Source organism: Spinacia oleracea, chromosome 3, assembly GCF_020520425.1.
Source record: "Spinacia oleracea cultivar Varoflay chromosome 3, BTI_SOV_V1, whole genome shotgun sequence".
NCBI lineage: Eukaryota > Viridiplantae > Streptophyta > Magnoliopsida > Caryophyllales > Amaranthaceae > Spinacia > Spinacia oleracea.
Genome location: NC_079489.1, coordinates 15,192,536 through 15,212,941, shown reverse-complemented (window position 1 = coordinate 15,212,941; position 20,406 = coordinate 15,192,536). Strand labels below are relative to the sequence as shown.

General features: G+C 35.8%; 1 protein-coding gene across 1 annotated transcript; it reads right to left on the bottom strand.

Annotated features, from left to right (window-relative positions):
* Nucleotides 1-2,690: 2,690 nt before the first annotated feature.
* Nucleotides 2,691-4,208, bottom strand: LOC110778252 (uncharacterized). The gene has a single exon (XM_021982826.2). It carries the CDS (start codon nucleotides 4,206-4,208, stop codon nucleotides 2,691-2,693), a length of 1,518 nt encoding a protein of 505 aa, XP_021838518.2.
* Between the last annotated feature and the right edge of the window lie 16,198 nt (nucleotides 4,209-20,406).

The following is a 20,406-nucleotide window of genomic DNA, read 5'->3' as shown; positions in this document are numbered from 1 at the left end:
TCGACTAAAAAGAACCCTGCAAATTTTGAAACACTTACTTTAAATGATGTACCGACTAAATATGTTGTCGGAAATTTAATCCCTAAATTTGTTCCAATAATTGGTCGGGGAATTAAACAACAAAAACAACACAAACAACACAAATAACGAAAAAGAGAGAGAAACCCTCGACGAGATCTGAAACCCATCGAACTCAGGCAGCCCACCACCGTAGTTGCAGTCAACGTGTCGCAACCCAGCTACGCAGCCAAGCTTCGCTGCCACCATTTCGCAGCCACCACTTCACAACCAAGTTTTGCAGCCAGCCGCCGCCACCGCTTTCAACCATCGCCCCGTGTCTCTCTCCCTTCCTAGGTAAAGTTTGTTCTTCATTTATTGACTTGTAATGTTTAATTTTTCAAACCCTAACCATTTTTGTTTACATGTAGTTTAAACCACCACCGTCATCGTGCATCTGCAGCCATCTGTGGCAGAGTAGCCCCTTTACCAAATCCATGTATAACTTTATTGGTTTGGTTTTATGTATTTAATTTATTTTTTAGTTTGGTTTAAATATGTTTTTAGTAATTTGGGTTAAATATATAATAGCAAGAAAGATGTGGTTGATCTTTTATCGAAATATCGGTATTAATTAAGAACACATTGCCTATTTTTTAAATAATAATATATAACAATAATAATATAGTAGTACCATACAGAAAGTGTATTGCATCAAGTTCATAAAAGGTAAGCTAGCTCAATAAATTAAGTAGGAAAGTTAAGCCGATTTCACCTTTATATATACTTTACTATACAAAATTTTATCAAGTTAAGTTGATTTTACTTTTTATCTCACATAAATATTTGAATAGAAAGAACAAAAAGATTCGAAGACAATATGATTTATGATTTTATTTCTTATCTCATAATATGATTTCTAAATAAGATTTATGATTTGATTTCGTATCTCACAAAAAGATTCGAAGACAATATGACTTGATTTATGATTTTCACTTTTTATCTGGGAATTGATAAATCCAAGGAAAATTTTGCTTCTTCCAAGGAAATCCACATTTTTTTAAAGGTGATTTCCTTGGAAGAAGTGAAATTCTTCCTTGGATTTATCATTTCCCTTTTTATCTCACAAAAATATTTAAATAGAAAGAAAAAAACCCATGCCTGTTCTCATTTGATTTTTTATTTAGAAAATATCTAGCGTTAGTAAGACTATGTAGTAGGTTTAGTATCATGAGCAGTGTGAGATGTGTAGAATTTGATTAATAGTAACATGTTTTTTGTGGAGGGTGTAGAATTTGGTATCATGAAAAGGAGGGAGCATAAATGGATGTATTATAGACTTGATGGGCACAATATTAAGCCCGAGTTTCTTAACGGGGTTACAAAGTTCATTGAGTTTTGCAAAGAGCATCCAAGTTGTGGTGACGTTGACAAAATAAGATGCCCATGTTCCTTGTGTAATACAGACGTTTCTATGATGTTGAAACAGTTAGAGTACATCTGTACAAGAAGGGGTTTGTTCGTAATTACTATGAATGAGTTTGTCAAGGGGAAAGTTCTGGAGAGCCCGCCTCGCGTGTTCAAACAAATTCATACAGTGATATGGTTATTGATGCTCTTGGAAATAATCAAGAACATATATTGAACGAAGAGGTCGGTGTAGTTGAAGAAGAGCCAAATGATGAAGCCAAGAAGCTTATCGACCTTCTAAAGGCAGCTGAAGATCCATTATACGAAGGGAGCAACCTATCTGTGTTGGAGATGACATCAAGAATTGCAAGTTTGAAATGTGAATTCAACTTACAACACAGGTGTGTGGATGAGTTTGCATCTTTGTTGAATGATGCGATTCCAAATAACAACCAAATGGGTAGAACTTTCAATAGCACAAAGAAGATTCTTAATGGCTTGGAACTTCCTCATGAGAGGATCCACACATGTCCTAAAGGTTGTTTGCTCTTCTGAAAAGCCGATGCACAATTAGATAAATATAGAGTATGTGGAAGTGATCGGTATATGAAGACTTCTAGAGGCAAGCTTATTCTATCTAAAGTCCTAATAATTTACCGATTACTTTGTCCCTTTTCCCGACTACTTTTGGCGGTCACAAATTCACTGTTTTCTTATAGTGTATACTCGGTAATAAATACTCCATATAAAATTTGTTATACGTATTGAAAATTTCTTATTTATCTAATAATATGTAGACGGTAAGTTCCCTAAGAGAAATAGGTAAATTGATCTTTTCTTGGGGTTCAAGTCCTTCCTTTTATCTTCTTCCAGATCAGATCTGTTACTTAATTACAGATATGGTCTATCAACTTTTTGATTACTTTTAAGTGGAGATTAGGGACAAAGCAAAGCACATTAGCAACTGCGCTTTCAATGGAAAGTGAGTAGAATTTTTAGGAAACATAAATGAGTGTACAATAAATCTATATCATATAAGGGAAGAGGGGAGGGGAGGGGAGGGGTATTTCCGTAATCCCACTTTTAGCACTACAAGAATTTGTATCTTTAATGACAACCTAATTTTTTTTTTTCTAAGTAAGAGAGAATAATATTATTAAGCTCAAACCAAGATACAAGCTCAACTAGAACCAAGAGAGACAAACCAACTAGGTTGGACCATCTCACCAAGGAACTAGCACAAACATACTAGCCAACATGCATACACACACCACAAACACAACCTATAAAGCCAAAAACCAGTGGCTATCAGCCCTACTAACACTCTTAGGCAACACTGCCTGAATTCTAGCTTTTACAACTTGTTTCAAACTACTGATTGTACTATTGACAGAAGGGATAATCTGCTCCCAATAACTTGTATTCCTGCACCTCCAAATCAAGTACACAAGAGCCACAACAGCTGCAAAAACAACCTGTTTTCTGAACTTGGACCTTCTACTGTGACTGATGCTTCTGAAAATATGCTGCAATTTGTTTCCACACTGCAAACCCAACCACTTCTTCATTTCTATCAGACACATGTTACTATAGGTACACCTGAAGAATAAGTGATCATGAATCTCATCCCCCTGACCACAAATCAGGCAAGTAGCAGAAGTACTAATCCCTATTTTTGCAAGCTTAGCTGTAGTCTGCAATCTAGCCTGAATAGCAAGCCAAGCAATGAATCTATGTTTAGGAGTATTGAGCCTATTCCACACTAATTTGTCCCAGTGAACCTTAGGCTTATCAACTGCTAACTTCTCATACACCTGTTTCACAGAGTAGTGAGGCATATTACTAAACTCATTCTCAGAATATACTTGCTTCAGAACTTCTTTCACTTCACAAATTGTCTTCCAATACCAGCTTGCACTATTTCCTGGCTGGTATCCCCACCATTCCCCATTCTTTAAGTACACAGAAGTCACCCATCTAACCCAAACATTATCTTGTTTGGAAGCTAAAGCCCACACATATTTACCCATGCTTGCAGTGTTCCAAAGAACAACATCTCTAAAACCTAACCCATCTGTTTGCTTGCTACTGCATGTATTATGACAAGAAACATTGCTAGGTTTAGAGCTGTAAGCTAAACCACTCCATAGAAAGGCCCTGCAGATTTTAGTGATCTCCTGCAACACACTCTTAGGCAAAATGTATATTTGTGCCCAATACATATGCAAGCTTAACAGGACTGAATTAATAAGCTGCATTCTAGCCACGTAAGACAGATTCCTAGAGCTCCACATCTTAATCCTAGCTGTCATCTTGTCAACTAACATTCCACACTGAGCAACAGAAATTTTCTTGGCACAAATGGGGACACCAAGATACCTAAAAGGCAACTGGCTTCTGGTAAAACCAGAAACATCAATGATTCTCTGAATGACATCATTACTCATACCATGGCAATAAATGGATGATTTCTGCTGATTTGCCTTCAGACCAGAGGAAGCAGAGAACAGCTTGAAAGCTTGCAAAATAAGATAAGCAGATGGAAATTCACCTTTGCAACAGAGAATAAGATCATCAGCAAAGCACAAATGTGTGAGTTTGAGCTCTTTGCATCTTGGATGATACTGAAATTGGTTCATATTACTCATTTTATGCAATATCCTTGACAAATATTCCATGCAAACCACAAAAAGGAGAGGAGAGATTGGATCTCCTTGTCTCAGTCCCCTCTTAGACTTGAAAAAGCCATGCATTGAACCATTAATCATGAGAGAAAACATTGGAGTAGTAACACACTCCATTACTAGGTTAACAAACACTACGGGAAAACACGGCAGTTTTCGACGCTTTTTGGGTCATATATCGGCGCTATAAAGCGCCGTAAAATAGCATATCGACGCTTTTGTGGACAGTCGAAATTTTCACGGTCGATATTTTTCGACGCATTATAGCGTCGCTATTTTCTCCATTTAGACGCTTCTTGTTGTCACTATTTCCCATATTTCAACGCTTTCTTTTGTCGAAATATTTCGACTTCCTATTGCGTCGCTATTTACTCCACTTTCGCGCAATACAAATGCATCTTTCGACACTTTGCTCCGTCATTTCTCGTGTTTACAATTTCGTTCCTCCAAATCTAGACCCTTCTGAGGGTCACAATTTGATACTATATTTTTACCGCCAAACAAATTTAGACTCTCCTAAGCGTCACAATTTGATACTATATATAAACAATGAATTTTCTCTAAAAATATATTTTGAGCACAAATAAAAGCACAATCAAATATCAAATATAAATATTAATATACTATGTTATCATAAAGCTGCTTTAATTTATAATTAGCAATAATGTAGCATACAAATAGTGATAATACCATCCGTACAATAATTTGCACTGTACGTCTAATGAAGCTGAAATAAAAACCATTCCTCGCAAACTAGAATAAAAATAACTTCCTAATTAACTAGGACTAATTAACCGAGTAAATCTTATCCCCGTGCTAGCTTACTTCAAGATAACTTGCTGATCTCTTGATCACGTTTTACCATTTACACTTGAATCAACAATTAATATCTGCAAAGAAAATTCAATGTGTCAAACATATGTTTCTTTGGTAAATAAGAAATCTAATAACCAATGTAAAAACCACAACATCGTTTTTCCAGCCTCAAAACAACCTTAGGCAAACAACAAAAAATATCCATCGAAAACGAAAACTACCCGACTTTGTCCGTCATAAAATTCAGCTCTTCAGTTCAGAAAGTCTGTTTCTTAATGGAAGAATCAGTAGTGTCGGCTACAGAGAAGAGCACACACAGAGTTACTAATCTAGCTAGGACGGAGATGTTACTGACTTATAAGAGTCCGACTTTCTTGCGGACAATAGATCCAGCTGTAGAAACCGGGAATCCCCAAGATGCATTTCTATACCAACACCATTGACAGACATTATAACACCTTTTTCACTACAGGAATTCTCCAAGATATAATTGTCCAAAACATGAAATAAGTGAGCAAGAGCGATACTCAGGTACCAAACAACATATACTACAGTTGATGAAATTTTAAAACTCAAGTTCATAAATCACCTACATATAAGAATACTTAAAATTTCACTTCGGTAGACTAGTGAAGATTAAAACATAGGACAACATCTGCATATTAATAGCATGATGAAAAATGAAAATTCTATTTTTCAACTTTCAGCCCATGTTACTACACCAAAAAGAATAATACACATTAGATATGACTACCAGAAAACTCACTGTAGAACCAGTTGCTATGATCGAATTGTCAAACTTGAAAATCTCTCCGGGTGCACTAGTGAGCGACTTCGAAAATAGATCTGCTTTGACATTTTTTGTGCTCAAACCAGCTCAATTCCTACATTCATATATAAACGATTAGCAAATGGTCGCCAGTTCAAGTAAAATCAGCTAATTCCAATTGAGCGAATCTCAGAAAATTTAATATGTCAAATATAGCTTTTTCTGGTTAATAAGCCACCTATCAACCAAAAAGAGAAATATCGTTTGGATAATTCCATAAGCAAATGGTCGCCAGTTCAAGTAAAATCAGCTAATTCCAATTGAGCGAATCTCGGAAAATTTAATGTCAAATATATATTTTCTGGTGAATAAGCCACCTACCAACCAAAAAGAGAAATATCTTTTGGACAATTTCAAAGAACCTTAGGCAAACAATAAACAACAACCATCGAAAATGAAAACTAGGCGACAAAGCAAAACACAAGAAACCAACTAGTGTCTGCTTTCAGTTTTTTTTATTAACCCAAAACAACAGGCATTCGGGTTCTTAAAAGCAGGTTCTGCAAAAGATTACACAACTGCCATATCATGCCACAAAAAAGGTTATCAAGAGGGTGCACATATGCATCAAGAGTGTGCACATATGCATATACTAGATCTCTATTCCTTTTGAAAATAAATGAAAACCTCATCAAAGATATTTGGATCTCACTTTCTTAAATATGAAAGTAAGTTTTGTGAAAGTCCAAAAATCCTCACATAACATGTATAGGACATAACTATTTCTTGAATAAACTTCTGTAGTAAAAAGATATGATGCCTTAATTATTTTAGGATAGCATATCCACCCAAATTTCTTTAGGGATTTTGTGTTTTCCTAAGTTCCATGTTGTTTCCAAACTTGATGATTATTTTAAAGGCTACCTGTGTTACTTTTTCCTCTAGTGCTTTCAAAACTACAGTGAAAAGAAACAGAGGATACATAATAAAACCCAGAAGTATGTTGAACCTGTTAGAAGGGGTATAACTGCAAAAAGATAATTGGGGCAATACTCACAAGCTGAAAGAAGCATGTCATTCTATCAAGCTCGTACTCTTCTATCAAGGACGAAGATATTGTTGCCCTCTGTCATAACGAAATCAACAGGTACAGTTGCCTCGATGTTGGCTCAGATTCCTGTAAGCTAGTTAAAAAAAGAGAGAAAAGTGAAATGTTGTTTATATAACTTCCACGACTTCACCCTGTCACCCATCACCCCTCCATCAAATACTCTATACTCCTATACTCCAACCTCCTACCCTGCAACAAATGTTAGATGCATTCTAAACTAGACAGTCATTAAAAATAGTGAAGTATATCTCATTTTTCATAAATTTCTAGGGCAAGGGTTTATCTTTATTTTTAAGTTCAACTTCAGTCTATTTTATGATAGGTTCAATTGAACAAGTGGCCATAGCTAACCATCCGGTCAAAGGAATATACTTCACGATTTGTGGCACTGCTAAGGTAAGAAGAAGAAAAAGGATTCATACAATGTTATACATCAAACTATTGCTGTCCTTAACTTCTAGTTTCCATACGAATTATAAAGGTTTTTCAAGTGTATGTTACAAATCTAGATTGATATTTTCATGTTGATCAGTTTTCAAAATCACTAAAAATACCCTACTACTTGCTATTTTAGTAAACACTTAACCCCTTCTCCAACATTAATGATAATTCGTAATTTTCCCCAGGTGGGTGCCCATATTGGATAATACAACCTTAAAAATGATATTCAGTTAGCAGATATTATGTCTATTCTTGTAAGAGGAGGGCATTTGGATTTTTTACTAAGGAACTTTTGAAGAAAAAGAAAATGGTTCGAGTTACATTTATGCCGACTTCTCCTTGCATTGTTGTGATAATGTAACTGAATAACCCATAAACCTGAAGTCTGCTACCTCAAGATGTGTAACTTTACAATTTTACTCAACCAAGGAATTACTATCGTCGTTCTATTCACCTGAAAAACACATAACTAAATTCGTTAAGCTTGTTGAAATTTATCTAACTAGTTTATTCCCCTACTCCTGTGATCTAGGCATCTAGCACATCTATATTATCTAATGCAATGAACTTAAAGCAGAGTGCTGCTACAATGTTAAACTAAAGGAGAAAAAGAAAAAAAAAATAACATGACAGCAATAGTAGGGCATTTATAGATATCAATGTGTTTTGTTTTTCATCCTGATCAACCTAGTGGATGGGGGTGTTCGTAAGCCTACCTGGCCTGGTGTACTATACAAATTACAAACCCTACTGTTACGTTGTTACCCTGGTGTGCTATACAAATTACAAACCCTATGCCTTGCTTTTTTCTTTTTTTGGTTGATTGATACTTCTTCGTTCCAATTTAGTTTGCTTTTTATAATCGTGTGTCGCGACACATAGTTTTAGGAGGTATCAGGTGTGTTCTGGTGTTTGATTATTATGTCTTGTATCACTCATTATTGTATGTTTTGATTTCGGTTGTACATATATGTAGAGTATTTTCATTGGTATAATCTGATCAATTCCTACCTCGTTATTAAACATACATTGTTCAATTGAAATTATTTCCCCTTGAAATTACATGCCTAGATCAAATAATATCTAAAAGAAGAACAAAAGGATCCACTTATATTCATTGGACTTGTTACAGAATTTACGGAAGCACTCCAATATCTACACTCTAGAAGTTGTTCTACTTCCTAAGCCTGAAACCAAATCACATAAACCATTTTAACAGTTAAAATACCTAAAGATACAGTCTCACCTTCTCGGCTTGTATATCTGAAAGCAACCCCTTGACCATGTCATCAGCCTGTTCAACCTATACAACAACAAAAAACTGAATTTAATTTCATAAAATTTAAACCGCATAAGCACTTCTAGACACATTCATTAATATGCTTTCCTTCAGCTGAACATTTGTATTTTACTGCACCAAAACAACCCAAACAACCATTACCACCTACTATGTACTTAGTATTTAATAGTGAGGCCAAATAAATAACTGACATAAATTAGAAATCCATTCTCCTCTTAGACAATATGCCTCAAGAAAGTCAGTGCAAGAAGTTATGCCTTCCTTTCAACAAGGTAGGCCAAAATCTTACAACTACTGATACATAGTTTTCATATCAGTTGTCCACCTTCCTCTAAAGTCAATCTTAGAAGTTTTCAGTTGTTGTCAAAGCAGAGTGTGATTCAAAGTTAAAAGGAGTTGCAAGAAAGTAAAATGTTTAATTAAATAAGCCTGAAATACATAATGGCGGACGACATTGAAGAAAAAGATGTATGCTGTTTATGACACCATAACACCACATATGTTTCGAGAGTCTAAGATAATTCAAACTTGCCCATCTTAAGGAACATAACTATGTTTCAATTGTGACAGCTGACAAACAGTAAAAATGGTAGTAAACCAAGTGGGTATGAATGTTAAAACACTAAGTGTAAAATAGTAATAAACAATATACTGGTATTCTTAACTCTATTTTTTCCACTCCCTTCCAACAACGTCTAGAACATTACATGTCTAATATAGCACAACTTAAAGGAAAACCCAACTTAACTTATATTTCCCTAACTAAGTCCATAATACTCACCAAAATATACTTCTTCGCTCCCCAATTTTCTCCAAAGAGAAGTCAAAAGAAGGGAACAAACAAAATATGCAAAACTAGAAAACAATAAAGTTCAGACTTCAGAAGCACTTAGCAAAGTTAGCATATTTGAGAAAGTAATAAATACTGGTCTTTCCAAAGCCGTAACTTCAAAAGTTTACCTTTCTGGAAACTAATTGCTTTCCTCTTTCCACCCACTTATTCTTCATAGCCTGAGAGAATCCAATCTTAAAAACCTAAGGGTCCACCTTTCTCTGTATCCAACAAGATTCGTAAAAATCATTTCATCACAATAGCTGTCACGTGTTTCGACAAAACAAATCATATCTTCAGCAAGCAGAAACCGCCAACCTGAAGTTCATCTTGCGAGATACCCTCTGGTGGTATAGCTGAGTATACTTGCACTTCAGGAGAGCCTGCAGTAGCATAAATTCTTCCTTCATCACTGAGAACCCATCGCTCCTTCTTAATATCCTGAAAAATTGCCAAAAATACATATTCGCTATAAATCATGCAAAAAACCCAAGAAAAAACTAATCTAGTATCCTTTGTACAATTACCAAACATATATTAAAGATAAATAACACAAATACACAATAAAATCCAAGAAAAAAAGTTCCCGAAGAGCATAAATACATAAGCTTGGAAACAAATACACTCAAATGAGAAAGGTGCATAAAATGAGAAGAATGAGAAGGGATCTCATCCATCCAAATCAGTGGTCCAGATTAATCCAAGTTTTTATTCGTTCTTTTAATTTTTTCTCTCTAGTCCGTCTTCTTCCTCTCGATTTCCAGAATTTCATGGTTGAGCTTCATTTCACTCCCCACCTCCCCCTCCTCAAGCATTCAACCATGGAAGCTGGCAAATATCTCAACCCTCTTCATTTTTCTCTCTCCTCACCTCCACCCAACCAGTCACTGGACCACCACCCGAACAAATTAAAAATTAAAATTTTCATAAAATATGGGTAACTAAGCCGGAGATACTATTAATTCAACAATAACCAATGATCAAATTTATGGGACCAATTTTGACAACCAAAGTTCCTATAAATTAACAACAACAAAAATAAAGGAATTGGAAAATAAAGAAATTTCAACATCACAAATCTGGAATGAGGAAAGTCAAATAAATAAGAAACATCAATTAGTAAGAATTAAAGATTACTGGTTTCAATTAACACCAACAAGATGGTTCCAAAAGAGATTGAAGCTTTGAAGTCGCCATGAATGTCTGGGTTTTGTTCTTCATAGAATCGGGATTTAAAAAATAATTACTCATTTGTGTAAATGAGTAAATTATTTTTGCTCATTTGAACAAATGAGCAAATTATTTTTGCTCATTTGAAGAAATGAGCAAATTAGTTTTGCTCATTTAGGAAAAGGAGCAAATTATTTTATTTTGCTAATTTCTTCGTGCCATTATAATAAGAGCAATCTGCAACGTGTCCCTTCTATCTCCTGCTCAAGCATTCATCCATGGCTCATTGTATTGCTTTATTTTGTGTGCTTGTTTAATCTGCTTCATTCTTTTTGTAACTTAACATTTATTTTGTGCTACTAATTTTTAGGGGAAGAATTTGAAGAATTGGATATGACAAAGTTTGATTCAATAGATAGGAAGCATAAAGGTAGCAGGTGGGATGAATGCCATTTTCAAGTTTTAGGTATTTCTATAGTACTCCAATCTAATTGATAGGAAAGAGAAGAGAGAGAAAAAGGGACACCTTTGGGGTAAATCACGTGAATGATACATTGAAAAGGGGAAGAGATGAGAATAATTCCTTTTGGGTGGGTTTTTTTTTTTTTGATCGGTTCAAACTTGTTCTTTTTCTGTTTTTATCAATTGTAGTTTTTTACACGCGCGAACATGGGTCGTTGGATGAATTTATTTGTATGGTCAAGATCGCTTCTCATTCTTCTCATTATAAGAATCTTCTGATTGGAGGGGGACCCTATATATATATATATATATATATCTTATATATATATATATATATATATATATATATAATATATATATATATATATAAGATATATATATATATATATCTTATATATATATATATATATATATATATATATATATATATATATATATATATATATATATATATATATATATATATATATATATATATATATATATATATAAGATGGTAATTAAGGTATAATGGGATATGGTGTAATCACACTTATTCAATTAGTAGAAGGTAATCTAAGGATACAAGATGGTAATTTTTTAACCCTTTTTGGATTTAAATTTTTACTAATAATATGTATGGGTTGTTGAACTTCATGCGACATTTGGATAAATGCTTAGAATAAAGAGAAGACATATTTGTCATAATTATCTTGTATTAAAAGCAGTAGTGGAAGCCTTGAAGGTGTTTTGAGTCTGTTTTCTAATTACTTCCACTTCATTCGGGCATTGGTTGTTAAAGTTCTGAAGTCAGGTAGGACAATGCTGTGAACAAAAGGAAAAGTCGATGATCAAAATTGATTAAAACCCCTGATTCTTCAGGAATTGAATTAGCAGCCTCCGAGAAAGAAAACGGAATCAAACTATCCAAAACTAGGAAAAATCAAGGATCAAAGTTGATTAAAACCCCTAATGCTTCAGCAATTGGATTAACAACCTCCAAGCTAGAAAGAAAAAGCCGGACAAAAAATAGTAGTATAAACCACAAAGAGTTGAACTTAAAGCTTAAGACCAAACCCTTTCCAGAAAAAACAACCACACTCCACTCTACCAGATATTCCACATACGTTTCCCTCCGCATCCAGAAAAGTGAATCATCTATAGCTATAATACAAATAGATTAAACTAAAAGGATAACTGACTAGAGTTCTCAATCATCTAGGCGGTATAATGTGATTTCATGTTGTTTGAAATACCGACAAAGCTCTTAATGAAGAAGAAGAAGGTTAAGGTAAAATTTGACACTAAATTTGTTATTGATATTGCAATTTATAGGTGTCAGCTCATAGGGACTTAGGAACATTATTATATGAATTGAATCATTCCACATTAGAGTAAGAAAACACAGAAAATATTAGCAACATCAAATTAGCAAGTACTAACCAATCCTGATGCGATTTTACAGAAACTACAAATATACTATGCACTTCAACAACATTGAATAAATAGCTAAGCTTGCAATAAAAACCTTGATGGAGCAAATAATCAAACAAAAAGTAGCTTAAAACCAATAGAGACAACTACTTTGTATTAGATTCTTGGGTACCTCGGACTGGATCCCATCCATCAACTCAAATTTGGCAAGTGTCTCAGTTTCAACATGAGTGTTTGCACCTGAAACAATGGAAACTTCAAAAAAAAATAAAATAAAAAAATTTAACCCATATCAACTTTACAATTAACCTTTAATCCAAAAACATAAAAAGAATATGTTGAATTGTCATATAAGTTTGTTAATTTCCTTAAAAGCATTATAAAACTATCGAAAAGAAAGGTAAAGCATACAAATTTAGGCAACAAAAATGAAAAAACAAACCTGCAATTTCTTATCGTTCTTGATAGCTCGCAACAACCCTTGCCGTCAACTGAAATGTCTTGTGTCATGAATAGGCCATTGACCACTACATTACGCATCGGCATCGTCGATTAAGCGTATCCCAATATGTCAAGGCTCTTGAGTAATTATGGCACTCATACATGTTAATACTTGTAGAATACAATTGAAAAAATTGGGGGAAATAAGTGAATTGAAAACTAAGAGAATGAATTGGTACCTATAGGGTTCGTGAAAGAGAGCTGAGAATTACATATGAAATATGGGATCCGCGGCGAAAGAGGGTAGTAGTGGGAAGTCGGATGGAAGAAGATCTGGTAGCGCCAGGGAAGGACCTTGAGAAAGATAGATTTCTCCATGCCATTGTTGTTTATATTATCTCTCCTCTTTACCAACAATTGAGGTTGAATTGTTCCCGTCAAAAAAAAGGTTGAATTGTCAACCGTTAAGGGATTCGTGGGAGGTGGGGACCGTGGGGTAGTGTAAAGCGGGATTTCAAAATATTTCCAGGTTGAAAATTCTTGATTAGTGGGACAATAAACAGACATGTGGGAAACACGTGTTTCTTTGCACCAATATTGACACTTTTATTGGTCGATATATGTTTCGACGGACAAAACCGTCAAAATATGAGAACTAAAAATTCGCGCCCTCAAATTGCAGCGACCCTTGTCAAAATGGTCGAAGCAGTTCGGTCTAAATTAGTATATTTTTCTTGTAGTGAAACTGCTCAGGAAAGTCCAGATAAGTCAACATATCCTTTAGAAAGTTCCAATCAACAGTGTCATAGGCCTTTTGAAGATCAATCTTCATTAAACAGCTTGGCTTCACTCCTTTCCTCCCATAATGCCTTATAAGATCTTGGACAACCATGATATTGTGAACAATATACCTTCCATGAACAAACCCCCCTTGATTCTCAAAGATCAAATCAGGAAGAATTTGTCTAAGTCTTGCACACAAAACTTTAGTAACACATTTGTACAGTGTGTTGCAGCATGAAATGGGTCTGAACTCACTTACATTTCTTGGACATTTGACCTTAGGAATCAAAGTAATTACAGTATGATTAAGCTCCTTGAGTAGCTTGCCATGCTGAAGTACATCTAATACAGCTGAAACAACATCATCCCCCACTATTGACCATGCATCTTTGTAAAAATAGGAACCAAAACCATCAGGACCTGGAGCCTTGACTCCTGGAATAGAAAACAAGGCAGCTTTAACTTCATCAGCAGTGTAAGGAGCATTGAGGATATCTTTGTGATGATTCTGACAGATAGGACCAGACTGAACTATCTGTTTGATAACATGTGTTCTATTATCATGAACACTTCCCAGAAGTTCTGTGTAATAAGCCAAGAAAGCACCTGATACCTCATCAGGGTTATCTCTCCACACACCATCCTTGTCAAAAATACTATACACTTGATTCTGCAGTCTTCTGCTTTTAATACTCTGATGAAACAATGAGGTGTTTTCATCCCCATTTTTAATCCACTCCACTTTAGCTTTCTGTTTCAGAAAGTCTAGATAGGCTTTATGAGTGGTTCTATACTCTTGAATTGCTTGCAGTTCCAGATTTGCTAACTCCTTATCATGTGGATTAAGATGCATTGCCTCCTGAGCAGCAATCATGCCATGGTGGGCTTTCAAATCAGCTGCCTGAATATCAGTGAACCAACTCTATTCAGCTCCTTAAGAGAGGCTTTAACTTTCTTCAATTTATTGGTCAAAACATACATTTTGCTACCAAAACATTGGAAATTCCAAGCCATTTGTATAGTATCAAGAAAAAAGGGGAAGATTTCCACATAGTGAAATACTTGAATGGTTTCCTTCCTCCATCACTTCTAGGATAGACAGTGAGAAGACCAGGAGAATGATCAAATTGCCCTTCAGGCAGAAAGCAGACTTCAGCACTTGGATACTCATTCTGCCAAGCTTGATTTGCAAGAAATCTATCCAACTTTGAAAAAACTCTATCACCACCCTGTTTTTTGTTATTCCAGGTAAAGAAATTGCCAACACTCTTTATATCCTCCATGCCACACACATGCATACAATTACTAATATCCACAATATCAGCTTGCCTTACAGGCATACCAATCTTCTCTTCCATATTCATGACACAATTAAAATCACCACATAATATCCAAGGTCCTTGGACATTCAGCAACTGTAAATCTCTCCATAGCTCTTTCCTCATATTACTCTCATTGAAAGCATAGATAAAAGTACAATGAAAAGGGATCATACCACTCACTGGACTGATCTGACAATGTACAAACTGGCTAGAAGCAGCTGTTATGTTAACATTGAAGCTTCCTGACTTCCAAGCAACAACAATTCTACCTCCACTGTGATAGCTAGTATTAGTAGTGAAGCACCAATTCTGAAAAATCTTCTGGTAAAGCTTGCCTAGATTAGGCAACTTCACCTTATGCTCCAGGAGACCAACCAAACCCACCTCATACTTCTGAATAAATCTTTTGACTTCTTCTTGCTTATGAGATAGATTGAGCCCCCTAACATTCCATGCTAAGATTCTATCCATGAGGAGAGGAAGGGTCCCCCCTTCCACCTACTTCCCTCCCCTGTTCAGTTCCCTGATTCACCATAGAAACACCCACAATGTTAACCACCTCCTCCTGTGAAGGAAATAATGCCCTTGGTCCAAGTATGCATTCTATGTTAAGTCTAATAAATGCGGTTCAGTATTAATTAACAAGTTAATAATTCAGTGAGATCAAGTGAGCTGAATGCCTAGCTAGAGGCCGCTTCAGTTCAAGTGGAATTAATGATATTAATCCACAGCTTACTCTTGACTGAACCCGTAGGGTCACACAAATAGTACGTAAACGGATCAAGTATTTAATGGCATTAAATACTCCATCTATGGATATTCGGGATCGACGGATCTTGGTTTCAGTTGGAGCTGAGATCGTCACAGGCAAGAAATGAATACTCCGGAAACGATGATATTGCCGGAAACGGAAATATGGATCGTATCGGAAATATAAATATTATCCAAGTCGTAGATGTTGCCGGAAACGGAAACATGGTACGTATCGGAAAATATTATCGGAAATGGAAATATTGCCGGAATCGGAAATATTGCCGGAAACGGAAATATTGTCAGAATCGGAAATATTATCGGAATCGGAAAATATTTCCGGAAACGGAAATATTTAATATTTGTTCGAAACGGAAATTAATTCCGGAATCGGAAATATTAAATGTTGTTCGTATCGGAAATGAATTCCGGAATCGGGAATTTAATCGGAAGCGTATCGTACGAATTAGCATCGGACGAGGCCCGCTAGACGAAGGCCCAGCACGAAGCCAGGCCATCGCCCAGCGAGCCGCACGCAGCAACGCACGCCTCGACCAGGCCCAGCGCAAGGCCAGGCCCAGCCAAGGGCGCGCGCGCGCGCAGCACCACACATGGGCTGTGCACTTGTCGTGGGCCGCAAGGCCTGCGCGGGTGCACGGCTTGTACGATGCGTGTGCGGGAAATCCTAATCCTATTAGGATTCGTGCGAAGATTAAAATCCTAATCCTATTAGATTTTCTTTGTTATTTAGAGTCCTAATAAAGTTCTAATTAACAAATCCACATCCTAGTAGGATTACAATTCCTTTTCCATACCTCTATAAATAAGGGCCTAGGGGTCATTATTTATATACACAATTCAAGTATTCAAAGTGATTTTTGAGAGCAAAAATTCAGTCATACAATTGCCTACAATAGCCGAAAATTCTAAGTACCTTAAGGGCGATCCTAGTTGGTCAAGCTTAAGGCGGATCCGGACGTGCTGTGGACTATCTACGGAGGGACGACATTTGGAGTCCTAAAGACTTGTTCTTGTTCGGTTCGGGCGCAGCTAGGGAAGGCACGCAACAAAGTGTATGCATCTAAACTATGCTAAATGATTATGTGTAAATAATATGCTTTCCTGGCTTTATGGTTTTTCCGCATGATTTATGAATCGTCATATGTATCATAACCTAACAGTGGTATCACGAGCCTCTTATTATTTTCATAATCTAAATTGCATGAACATGGTTAAATATTACAAATTTGCAAGAATTAAAAAGGGTGATTACTTTTCGTAATTGTTAATTAATTGCAAATTGCGTTTATTTAATTATACGTACGCAGTTTTTCTGCAGTTTCTTCGTTACTCATCCAAATCGAGTGATTTTTGTGTCAATTCCGCATGTAAAAGGCATTCTAAAATTTTGACAAAAAAATTATTTTTCGGCCGAACCCAGAATTCCCAAATTCGAAGCCTAACTATGACTTTTCGGAGGTTTTAGTTTTTCGAATGCAAAATTTCGTAAATTTAAGATGTTAAATTAAATATTTGCGATTCTTGTTGATAAATCTTGAATTTTTGATTGACCTACTGTATGTTTAACAAGTTTGAATGCCTAGCCTTGTTAATTATGCAATCTAATTTGTAATTATGATTAATTTGTTGAAAATTGGAATAATTTAGAATTAATTTGATTTTCATAATTAGTTATAATTTGATTAGATACCTATGATTAAAAACCACCATAAAAATTGTAAATTTATGTTAAATTTTAAATTTTTATGACCTAGACTTGAATCCATGTTAATCGGAAATCAATTAAATAATAAATTTTCGATTTTTCGCCCTAAAATTATGAAATTAATATTATTTATTAATTTGTCATTAATTTTGAATATAAATTTTTAATTTTTATGCGACTCGCTCATATAACTTGCACGCACAAAGCAATGGCGCTACGTGTTACCCTTAAGGGGTGTTGTATAGTGCGGGCATGCGACGATGAGCAAGGGAGCTCGTCGCCCATGCGGTACGAATGCAGCGAGCAAGGGCATGGTGCACGAGCACAAGGCAGCAGCCATGCCTTGTGTCGTGGGCTGTGAGCCATGGGCGTGTGGGCAAGGGTGAGAGCAAGGCACGAGCAGTCGCGTGTGGGCAGCAAGCGTGCTGCGCCACAGCGCGCACTGCCTCGCGCAAGCATGCGGAGCCTCGCGCGCAGCGAGCGCAAGCTCGCGTGCCACGAGCGCTACGCACAGCGTCGATGGCTCGCGCGCAGTGAGCGCCAGCTCGCATGCCGCTGCCTCGTGCGATGAGCGCAAGCTCGCGTGCGAGAAAGGCAGGCGCGCAGCGAGCGATGGCTCGCATGGATCGAGCGCTGGCAAGCGAGCGCAGCGAGCGATGGCTCGCATGAATCGAGCGCTGGGGCGCGCAGCGAGCGATGGCTCGCGTGCATCGAGCGCTGGCGCGCGCAGCGAGCACCAGCTCGCGTGATGCCTTGCGATGGTGAGCAGCAGCGATGCGACGCAGCGCATGGGCTGCGCGCACATGGCCAGCGATGGCTGTGTGCGTGTGGCCCATGGGCGTGCGTTGCGTGGGATTGTTGCGTTGCGATTAGATCGTTTTGAAATTTTAATTTGAAATTTTCAGTTTACGTAATTTTAATTAATTTAAAAATTAATAATTTAAATAATTTTCTTGGATTTTAATTTTGAATATTGTAATTATAATAAATTTTATTTATTCTAATTATTTTACTAAAATTAAAATCATGAATTAATTTAAATACGACTGAAATTAAATTAAACTTTTGGATTCAATTATAAATTTATATGAGCTTTAAATTTTAATTAAATTTGTATGTTTCCGGTTAGACTAGAAATACGTTTTTATGTTTAAAATTAGTAAAGCATATGAATTTATTGGTTTAAGTGGGAGCCCTTTTTAGTCATAAACTCTTGATTAGGTCTACAAATCCTTAAGGTTAAAACAACTTGATTAGAATTAATAAGGACTGAATAATTTGTAGATTATTGGTGCCCTTGATTAATTGCTGCAAATGTTTATGTGATGCATAATGTGTTTTACTAACCAGCTATGTGGGCCATTCATGATAATGAATGGGTGAATGGTATATATTGTATATGTACTGTTTTGCAGGTTATGAAGTGACTAGTATGGCCCAAATAGGATAGAAAATATGGTCTGCGTACCATTAATTTGAATGTAATTGGTCTAAAGTACCAAAGTTGTTTTTCAATTCAAATATGGTCTGAGTACCATCAAATAGTTGTAATTAGTTTTAATTATAGCTTATCCTATTTGAAGAAAATGGTGCCTCCCACGGAGATTTTCAAGACGGACTTTGAAGTTAAAGCTTCAAGATGAAGTCGGGCCATACTAGATCACATTTATCTTATGCATGTTTTAAGTTATTTATTGCTTTTAAATATGTCTTAAAATGCATGAGATCAAAAGCTTGATTATGTTGCATGATTAAGGATTTTAGTTCACTTAAAATCTAACCAACATAGTAAGAGCCTTAAGTTCCAAACTTAAAAATTGAGTTAAAAGGTGTCATGCCAAAATATACACTTGCTTGGATATCCTTTACATCAATCTAGTAATAGTTTTCGCTCAGCGAGGTGTTACTTATTGGTCCTAAAGGGGCAAGGTGTAACAGCCCGCTCTTAACGAGCTGCTAAGTAAAATTACTTAATAGTATTAATCAAACTTAGCTCTTAACCAACAAGGAACTAATCCATGAGATTCAATAACTCTTCATATTTAGCTTAAGAGTATTCACACAAAAACTATTACAACCTTATATATGAAATTCAGCTAGCATATATCGCTTTTTGCATTCGCGATCCCTGATTCAACTTCCAGCATTAACTAAACCTGCAAAATCACGAATAGGAATCTGCCCCCACCAGGACAGGTTCAAAGAACAAAGTCAGGGAAACTGAGTACACATTGCCCAACCTGAAACTCATTTTAGTGGCTTAAAACATAATTTCGTGAGTTATTTATTTGTAAGGTAAAATCGATTTGATCCGATCAAAAATCATATTTCAAATTTGCAAGAACTTAAATCATTTCACATAAAATCTTTAATCATAACTGTAGTATTCGTGATTGATTAACTAAATTAAGCAAAGGTTTCAGACTTATTCACTAGGTGTTCAAAAGATGTTCATAGCATAAGAAGTCTTCAAATCCACAATTCAACATAATCAAACCTTAACACATACCGGAAAAGTATCCATCATGGATTCACAATTCGTCTCTCATGATTTTAATGACGAACATAAGCTAAGTACAAACACATCTCGAACATAATAGCCACTAATGATTCTCCATACTGAATCTCTCATACCAATACACATATATATATTCTCTCAAAGCCATTGGAACTTCGATTCGTATCGATCTCGATAATTTATTTTTGAAATTGTATCATAATACTAGTATAAACTTTTCAAAAGAGTAACTATAAGTTATTGATACTCCAAAACTATAAATTTTCCAAAAATACTTCTTATAAATGATAAATAACGTATCAAAATCACGCTTCGAATTTCGCAAGCAATATATGTTTGATATTTCAAAACACATAAACATACTTATTCTTTCACAATATTTGCTTATTCCAGCAAATTCTAACATGTTCGTCTTTAAAACTTATAAACTAACTAGGGGAAGAGAACACGAATAGAGATGG

Coding starts and splice junctions, on each gene's coding strand:
- LOC110778252 (XM_021982826.2), bottom strand. CDS start 4,208: ATGGAGTGTGTTACTACTCCAATGTTTTCTCTCATGATTAATGGTTCA.